At 34.2% G+C, this 10,791-nt stretch overlaps 1 protein-coding gene across 1 annotated transcript; it reads left to right on the forward strand.

The window, feature by feature from the left end:
• The first annotated feature begins 1,685 nt into the window (after positions 1-1,685).
• Positions 1,686-10,525, forward strand: LOC126625435 (uncharacterized). The gene is made up of 4 exons (XM_050294530.1): positions 1,686-1,799; positions 2,019-2,202; positions 2,397-2,455; positions 10,352-10,525. The coding sequence occupies exons 1-4, from the start codon at positions 1,686-1,688 to the stop codon at positions 10,523-10,525; spliced, it is 531 nt and encodes a 176-aa protein (XP_050150487.1).
• Positions 10,526-10,791: the final 266 nt, after the last annotated feature.

The following is a 10,791-nucleotide window of genomic DNA, read 5'->3' on the forward strand; positions in this document are numbered from 1 at the left end:
TAAAAATCAAATTCATAATGAAAGTGATTTCGGTACACTTTGTTTCAGAAAATGAACATAGATAACATTTTTTTTTTTTTAAAAGGCTCATTTATTGATTTGCCCCTTAAACAGTCTTAGTCTCATGGACGTTAATTAAATGAAAGACCAGTCTGACCATTTCTTACCATATTGGTAAAGATGTGTCATTGTGGTTGGTGATGTCTAAAATTTTTAAATTGTCTTAAACCTTTAAAAATAGCCAATTCTTTACCAGTGTGACGACTCGATTTTGATAGTTTCAAGAAGTAAAGTGAGACAAATTCAATTTAAAAAATAAAATAAGATTAAAGGATAGTTTCATAGGCAAAACAATAAATAAACCGAAAAAATGTGCTAACATTATTTTCTATTCAAACCTAATTAGCTAAGACGGGTGGTGTGGCAAAAAAACCAAGTGCGAGGCACATGGGGTACATTGCCACATAGAGTGCATACTAAGTACCGACGTTGGTGGGGGAGGGTGGACCTTTCCATGTCCACAAAGAAGCTGCAGTGACGGTTTTGCCACGCTCCTTTGTCTCCTTCGTCCCTATGTCCCTACCTCCCACTCCACTCATGGGTCCTATTCAACTTCTTCTACGCTTCTTTAACAAGATTATACAATTCTCTTTTTAAAATCACTCATTTAACATCATGTTTATGAAATTATAACTCAGTTAGTTAAGAGTAACTATCCTTACATCAAAAATTTCGAGTTAAATTTCTCTACCTCTTCCCTACTACTGCTCGCATAAAGAAAACAAAACCTTCGTGTTACTTACCTCAATGGATATTGAAATTACTCGGTTTATGACATTAATTATTAGAGTTTCCAACCCATTGATTCTTTCATTCTCAACTCACTTGTGATTAGCTTATCTTAACAATTTTTATAATTAGAACCATTCATTTTCTTTAATATAATTAAAAAAATATCAAATTAGAGAGTTTTAGCTTTCCACATTGAATATATACGTGAAATTATATATTTACTCATCTATCTTGAAAGTAAAATTCTATAAGTAATGCACCATATCTACTTACAATGATCACAAAATAACGCACATTCGGACACAATTTTTTTTTAAGAATTCGCCATGATACATCTGATCCATGCATAATATCATGAAAAATGAATACAAATTTTTGGTTACTTCTTAATATCGGCAATAGATCTAAAAAAGTATCTAAAAATTTCAAATTTAGATACTCGTATCTTGTCGAAAAGAGTGAAATCCACCTATAAGTAGGTCTCACCTTATGACTCTACTATGTGGGATCAATGGATTTGGAAATGAATCTATTTCCATGCATTATTTATGCACCAGATAAGTTATCTATGTATCATGCTTTTGTGCTTTTTAGGGCCCTCCAATCGATTTAAAAGTGAGAGGTGAAGGGGACAAGGGGAGGCTTCAATAACTTGAGTTTGGTTTTAAACGTTCATCACCCAAACACCTACATGTTCTCTTTAAGAACGTCTCTACTACCTGCATTTATTGCTCCTCCTTCCCCTATCACTACAAATACTATGCAAACCTAACACGTCAACTCACTCACACATATAGAAGGACTTTCCATTACTCTCATCGATTGAACCATCGATCGTTAGTTCTGTTTGTGACTTCAAAACCTTGAGATCGTAACCTCTGTCTTTAGTAATTATGTCTTCAATTGTTCTTCTCGTTCTTCTGTGCCTTTCCATGCATGCATGCAATGCCCGACTTCTAGGCTTCGTTCCAAGGGAAAGTGGCTGTAGAGCCTACCATTCTATTGAGGTCGGCACAACAATTTCCTATATATATAAGATCGTTGATGGGATTTAACGTAATTGAACCAACCAAAATGGTCATCATAATCTCATCTAATTAACTGAAATATAGCTACCTGAAATGATCTTGAAATATTGTGACAGAACCTACCTTGCATGCAATATATAAATGGTTTATTATTGTATAGTATTGAAAGTGGCCTAACTATTTTAGGTTTTGGTGCAGGATGTAGGGAATGTCTTAAGATGTTCTGAGACTTCAATGTCGTCGACGAGGCCGACTATCTCAGTAGAATGGCAAACAAAGCAAGTGGAAGTGAAGGTCGACGCTGAAACACTACTCACCCTTGAGAGTATCCCAAAGGATGATCTTTTGAGGAAACAAGGACATTTCCATGGACCAACTTCAGGTTCTTAATCTATTTTCGAATTAATCAAGTCAAATTATCTCCCAATATTATTCTTACTATACATGTTGTTAACCACGAAATATAAACATTCCTCTGTTGTGCAAGGAAAAAAAAAATTATTTCCCAAAATTATTCTTGTTATATGTGATATTTTTTGTTGTTTACGATGGTGATGGTATGGTGGCGATGTGCAGGACATGATATTTTTACAGTATCTTCTGGGATTGACCAGAAGAAATCGATTAAAATGAAGGTACGTACATAAGAATTCACCCAATTGCTGAGTTAGAGTATGATCCCTGCTAGAATGATGCATGGTGGTGCAAGTGGCCACATATATCTACTTCACCATATGTTCCCTGTGAAGATTCAGGGCATGTGGTCAACTCATGCATGCGCACTACGTATAACCGTTTGTGGCAGGGGATATATACATAACATATATAATTGGGATGAGAAGAAAATCAGTACTATAAACTACGATTTTGCAAGAACGGGTAATTTTTTTTGCCAAACTTATATTATCAAACAGCTTCTGAGGTGCATGCTAGTTAATGAATTTGGACCACACATTAAAACAAGACTCAGCATAATCAATGGTGCCCAGATTCACAGCCTAACAAAATAAGTATATATGATATAATGGCTTGATAGTGTCAATATTTTGCATGGAAATGCATAAATATGATATGAAATGTTATATTAAATATAGAAATATAGAGAATAATCCGAATGATGACTTTGAGGTACGATTTGAATCGTTTCCTTAAAGTGTTATTCGATTAGCAAAACCGAATTGTATTCCCTTAGAAATAACTAAAAAGAAATTGTATGAATGTGATGAGGAGAGAAAAGAGAGAGCAAAGAAATTGTGTAGACAACAAATTTATGAAATTAACTTCTACTAATTTTACCCATATATATAGAGAGAATTGCACCTTATAGACATATCCTTTGGTTTTGAGTGTATTCTCTCACCATGAGATACAACTAAACATTGCAGCAATGTTTCTGATAGATATGTCTGATACAAGAGGTCAATTATCAATAATTACATCGGTTAGAAAGAGAATGCATCTGTTCGGATGCATCATGTTTTTCCGCGAAACCGTAAAAGGTGTAGCAGTTTTCAATCTCCAAAGAATGTGATTGTTGGGTGACTGACCCAACTCCATCTTCTGACAAACAGCCACACCCATATATATATATATATATATATTCTTAAATATTCAACAATCCTTCCATATTTTAAGAATATATAATAAATGGTATTACAATACTTCTCTTTTAAATTAATCACAAGCATACCGATATAATCATGCATACAATAAAGGTGTCTTTCGAATTAAACCTTTAATTAGTGTAAGTAATTCAAAGTTATAACGAATGCGAGGGTGACCTAAGTTTAAACCACCTATTCTTATGTTAAAACCGGAATCACCACACACATGACTATGTCTTATTTCCTTAAAGAAATTTCTGAACTAATTAAGCACTATTATGGCCTTGTGCTTCATCCTGGTTTCATGAACATTTACAAGAGAAAACCCAACTCTTGGTAGAAGCGGCACCACTTCTTATGTTCATATAGGTGAGGTTCCTTCCCATGTTCCTGCTACTATAGACATAACTACAAATAACCTCATTAAGAGATAAAACTCATCCTCCTAAACGTAGCAGCCTTGCACTGATCATCCTGGAATGAGCTATATAATAATTTTCAGTGATTTCACAACCACTTAACAATAACTTGTTATTACCCATTAAACTTTTAAACTAGTTATGTTCTAGACAAAGTTGGGTTACCATTATTTGTGGCTAATTTTCAGTAAAGGGTTTTAGCCCCATTCCACTAGATGTACTAACTACCAATACTCTTGAAAGTGCTTTCGTTAACGGATCCGCCAAGTTATTACTTGATTTAACATAAACAATATTAATAACTCCATCAGTTATTAATTGCTTGACATATTCATGTCTCAAGCTAATATGTCTAGACTTTCCATTGTATACCTTATTGTATGCTCTAGACAAAGTAGCCTCACTATCACAGTATAAAGAAATGGATAGCATTGGTTGTGGCCACAACTCTATTTCCAATAACAAATTTCTAATCCATTCCGCTTCTTTACCTACTACTGCTAATGCTATAAATTCAGATTCCATAGTTGAATGTGCTATACATGTTTGCTTCTTCGAAGCCCAAGAAATTGCTCCTCTGGCAATTGTAAAAATCCACCCTGATGTAGACTTATTATCATTAGCACTTGTTATCCAACTTGCATCTGAATATCCTTCAAGTACTGCTGGAAACTCAGAGTAAGTTATACTCAGGTTAATAGTTCTTTTAAGATAACAAAAAATTCTATTTATTGCTTTCCAATGAGCAGTACCTGGATGACTAGTGTATCTAGAAAGTTTGCTTACTACAAATGCGATATCTGGCCTGGTACAATGCATGGCATACATTAAACTTCTGATTACACTAGCATACTCAAGCTGTGCAACAGACCTACCATAATTATTAAGCAAAGTTTCACTAGGGTCATAAGGGGTATTTGCTTCTTTTATTTGTAGATGCTTAAACTTAAGAAGCAATTTTTCTATATAATGTGACTGACATAAAGTGTAACCCCCACTATGCTTCATTACTTTAATTCCCAAGATAGTATCTACTTTATTCAAGTCCTTCATCTTGAATTTTGAATTTAAATACTCTTTAGTTTCAGATACACCTTTCATGTTTGTACAAAAGATTAGCAAGTCGTCGACATATAAACATATAACAACACCATTTAAAAAGGCCGTTTTCACATCCATTTTATGCACATGCAAATTATATAAAGATGCCAATGCAAACAATATTCTAATTGATGTGAGCCTAGCTACTGGTGCATATGTATCGAAATAGTCTATTCCCTTTTTCTGCTTAAAACCTTTGGCAACTAGCCTGTCTTTAAATGTCTGAATAGACCCGTTTGTATTGTATTTTCTTCTAAATACCCACGTACAACCTATTGCTTTTGATCCTTGGGGCAAGTCTACTAAAACCCATGTCTGATTAGATATTAATGATTCAAATTCATCATCTATAGCCTCTTTCCAAAAGGCTGCATCTCTTGAAGTCAATGCTTCGCTTAGACTTTTAGGATCATCCTCAACATTCAACAATATGAGTATTTTCTTTAGAACCTTTATTCTATTTCCTTCGACTAAAAATACAATAGATTGAGATGAAATAAAATCAGAGCCTAGAGTCTTTTCTTTTCTTACCCTTTGGCTTTTTCTTGGTTCATTAACAGTTTCAGACTGTTTTCTTTTCTCACCTTGAGATTGACTAGTAGACAGATTAGAGAAATGTGTTTGATCATTCTCTTTTCCAAATAATGAGTAGTCATTATAGAATTTATTTTCTATAAATTCGACATCTCTAGACTCAACTATTGTGTTTAAGTCTAAATTAAGCAACTTATATGCCTTTGAATTTTCTGCATATCCTACAAATATGCTTTTAATTCCTCTTGGACCCAACTTGGATCTCTTAGGATCGAGTGCCTTATAAAAAGCTACACAACCCTATACTCTCAAATATGACAAATTTGGTTTTCTTCCTTTCCAAATTTCATATGGTGACACATGTGTCTTCATATATGTAATTCTATTGTGTATATGGCATGCAGTAAACAATGCTTCACCCCATAAATATTTTGGAGTATTAGCATTAATCATCATATAATTAATCATTTCAGTGAGTGTCCTATTTTTTCTTTTTGCCAAACCATTTTGTTGTGGTGTATAAGGTGCAGTTCTTTAATGTACAACACCATGCTTGAAGGAAAAAATTTGTCCTAGCCAAGAACAAGTATGAACATTTGAATACAAAGGCAAGCTATTAACACTTTAAAGTAGACATGCATTAAAAAACAATTCATAAAACCCATGACTTTCAAAGCCTAGCATATGGTGAACCAATAAACTCTTTAACAACATTAAAGAGAAGTAAAGATTTAGAGTTTCTTTACCCTTGAAGCTCATCCTTGTTTACACAAGGGATTCACCCAAGTGGAGGGCCTTCAAGTCACCTCCGAGCTCCTTGAATCCTCCTTGTGTTTTCCTCCCTTTAGTGCTCCTTTGAAGATTTGAGGAAATAAGGATATGTTCTCCAAAACACCAAAAGTTTGATGTCTCTAAGTCTCTTCACCAAGGATGTATCTTGTGAAGATGATATGGATGACTTAGGGAAGAAGAGATTGCTAGATGTCCCTTCCTTTAGTGGCCGGCCTCTTGGAAGAAAAATGGAGAGAAAATGTTTCACCCAATTTCAACTAGAAAACCCCTTTTTGAAAATAAAGCTATAAAGTTGAATTTATACTTCATTACAAGTGAGTGGCAAACTTGTAATTAATCCAAGTTTGCCCATCCACCCTAATGGCCGGCATCTTTGATGTTATTGGGCTATTTGCCCATTTTGTTTTAGTTGTCATACAACTTAAACATAATGGGCCTTTTGGACCAAAACGCTTTTGGGCCCCGAAACCCAAAACCAACATATAAGCCCAACACGAACCTTTCGTAAAATTAATTAACTAATTAATTAATCTTGACCATTCTTCAATTAAACCATTTAATTGCTTATCCATTTCATTTGATTTCTTCACATACATCCTTACTCGGTGTACGATACATTAGGTTCCAATTAACGAGGCAGTGGGCGATTGTTACTCTTAACGATCGATTGTGAATTGAAACCACATTTCAATTCTCCCTTTATTGATTAGTGTTTGCTAACCATTAGGGCTTCCACAAACCATGAGTGACGCCTAGCAGAATATCATGGTTACCCAAGCTAAGTAGAATTGGTTGGAGAACCTATCCAGTTACAACTACAATGCAATACGGTCCTTCTCTAATACAATACTCTTAATCACATTGTTTAAGTGATAGTTTGTTTCATGTCTACTATCCAATGTGATACTTTCCTATATGATTCCCTTGAATATGATTTGGAACAAACTTCCTAAGTCATATTCATTTGCTTTGGCCAAAGACTTTAGAATCATATCTTAGAGTATTCTCCTTCCACCATGGAAGGTTAGAGATCCCTTGTTGTGCATTCATATGTCTACATGACTAGATAGCTTGACCCCAACAATGCCGTGGACACTCCGATGGAATGCCGTTTGACATGATCAAAGATCAAGGACCTAACCATTAGACATTTATGATGCCTCAGGTCAAAGGACTACTTTGCATATTGCAACTTTAGAGTTCATACATGACATGTATGTTCGAACTCTCTTTTGATCGTAGTTCAGTGTACTCGATTACTCTTTCGAGCACCTATGTGTTTGTCTTAGTGTCCAACACCAAATGACTTGAGACTAGTCATACTCACGCTTGAGTCAACATAACACATACTAATCTTAGCGGATTGTCAATGCCCAATTGGCAATCCTATGGCTATGAACGTTTTAGGAATGAACATAAGAGAATGGTCTCGATAATCTAACTCACTTAGATCACTTGTCTCTTAGAACAAATACATCCCTTGGATTCCCTTATTGCTTAAACACATGATACAATAAATAGTGATTAACAATAAGCTTTGCCCTCCATTAAACATATAAAAGTTTAATACATTAAGTATTCCAAAAAGCTATTACATCAAATGAGTGGCTTTGTGGGCATACTTCCAACAATGCTCTTCACAAAAAAATATCAAATTCATGTGAAAAATATTCACCACCTCTATCACTACGAAGGCCTTTAATTTTCCTTCCCTTTTGGTTTTCAACTTCATCCTTGTAGCTCTTAAAACACTCAAAAGCTTCATCTTTATTAGACAATAAATAAACATAAGTAAACTTAGAACAATCATCTATAAATGTGATAAAATATCTTTTTCCTCCTCTTGTTAAAACCCCATTAAATTCACATACGTCAGAATGTATTAAGTCTAATAAATTTGTATTTCTTTCGGTAGTTGGAAAAGGTTTCTTAGTCATTTTCACTTGAATACATGTTTCACATTTATTATTATAATCATCATCGCAAGCAATAAAACCAAGTGTGCGCATGTATTTTAAAGATTTAAAATTTATATGTGCTAAACGTAAATGCCATAAATGAGAGGAAGATTCAACAATATAAGCCAGAAGAATTCACTTTATTATTAATACTTAGTTTGACCATCCCATCACAAGAATACCCCTTCCCAACAAACATCCCATTTTTTTACATTATTAACTTGTCGGACTCTAGAACAGTCTTTATACCGTTCTTACATAATAAATTTGTAGACACAAGATTCTTTCTAATTTCTGGAACATGCAGTACATTAAGCAATGTCAATTTCTTCCCAGAAGTAAATTGAAATTCAACGGTTCCTTTTCCTAGAACTTTGGCGGAATTATGATTCCCTATTAAAACTTCTTGATTGTCCGTTGATGCTTCATATGTCTTGAATTGTGCCTTGTTATTGCACACATGTATAGTAGCTCCTGAGTCGAGCCACCAATCAGAGGATTTTATTGCTGCTGCTATATTCAATTCGGTAATCATACCAATATGCATCATTGATACCATTGCAACAATGTTATCAATTCCAGAGTTTTCCACCATATTTGCGCTATTGGTTTTATTGGCATATTCCTCACTTGCTTTCCTGTGTCTACAATCACGAATGTAATGGCCTTTCTTTCCACAATGGTAGCAGACACCATTTGCATTCTTTTGTTTGTTGTTGGAATTGGTCTTCTTAAACTTCCTTTTCTCAATTTTGACTTTGAAGTTCTTTTTATATTTGTTTCCTTCGACAATGTGAACTTTAGAGAAATCTTGATTTGCAAAATTCTTATCACGATTTCAAGTTTCCTCTTCAATTTGAATACCCTTTTGCAAATCCTCCAAACTAATATCTTCCATCATGTGTAGAAGTTTCTTTCTATAGTTATTCCATGTTTGGGGTAATTTTACCATAATAGCCCCAACTATCATAGGATCCGGAATAACTATTTTAAGTTCACGAAGCTTTGAGACCAAGACCAATAATTCATGAACTTGGTCTAGGATGGGTTTGTTATCAAACATAGTGAATTCATAATATTTGAACATTAAAAATTTATCGGTACCTCTTTTTTCCGTTGTGTACTTGTGTTCAAGTGCTTCCCAAATTTCCTTTGGAGATTGAATGTCTGTATACAGGTCATATAAACGATCAGATAATGTGCCCAAGATGTGTCCTCGACATACCAATTCATCTTCTTCACGCTTCTTTTGATCAACAATTATATTGTCCGAGTCTTTGTCACTTGGTTCACAAATAGGCTCCAATTTTGGGTCCAACACATATATGACATTTAGAACAGTAAGCATGAAACGCATCTTGTCCTTCCATCGGGTGAAATTTGATCCATCAAATTTGTCTAACTTGTAGACATCTTGATTGATAATCTTCAAAGACATGTTATTAGATTTGTTATCCATGATGAAAATAACACTTTAAGATTGTTATATTAAATATAGAAATATAGAGAATAATCCGAATGATGACTTTGAGGTACGATTTGAATCGTTTCCTTAAAGTGTTATTTGCCCCCACTCGAATGAGTTTGCTAAAGGGTTATTGGCAAATCACTTCCAGGATACAACAAAGTATGGAATATTCGATTAGCAAAACCGAATTGTATTCCCTTAGAAATAACTAAAAAGAAATTGTATGAATGTGATGAGGAGAGAAAAGAGAGAACAAAGAAATTGTGTAGACAACAAATTTATGAAATTAATGAATTCTTTTCTACTAATGTTACCCATATATATACAGAGAATTGCACCTTTTAGACATATCCTTTGGTTTTGAGTGTGTCCTCTCACCATGAGATACAACTAAACATTACAGCAATGTTTCTAATAGATATGTCTGATACAAGAGGTCAATTATCAATAATTACGTCGGTTAGAAAGAGAATGCATCTGTTCGGATACATCATGTTTTTTCGTGAAACCTAAAAGGTGCAGCAGTTTTCAATCTCCAAAGAATGTGATTGTTGGGTGACTAACCCAACTCCATCTTCTGACAAACAGCCACACTCATATATATATATATATATATATTCTTAAACATTCAACATGAAAGATCTGCATGATTTAGGGATTGGATAGGCACAGAAGGACATTACTGGGATCTGCTTCACTACATGATCAGATGGAAGAAGATAAAGGTCCGAAAGGAAATGAAGCTATGGAGGACGTAGGTGTTATGGATTATGCACAACCTCACAGGAAACCACCATTCACAACAAAAAGTCCTAGACATAATATATGATTAGCGTGTCTACTTCTGACGAATTTACCGTCTATTTTTACCTAGTTGGCAAGCGCTTAAGAAAAACAATATAATGCTTTTCGTTGGTTTCTGGGAATGATATAGATATTTGTAAATAAGGAGCTTTCATTACTTTTTTTTAAATAAAAATATCTGTTCATTAGAAAATAACAATAATATCTCTTCGCAAAACCTTGGAAAAGAAGAGAAAAAAAAGGAGTTCAAGTGTTATAATAATGGATGCCATGTGAGTGAAGATTATTCAT

The sequence above is a fragment of the Malus sylvestris genome, chromosome 6, assembly GCF_916048215.2.
Source record: "Malus sylvestris chromosome 6, drMalSylv7.2, whole genome shotgun sequence".
Lineage (NCBI taxonomy): Eukaryota > Viridiplantae > Streptophyta > Magnoliopsida > Rosales > Rosaceae > Malus > Malus sylvestris.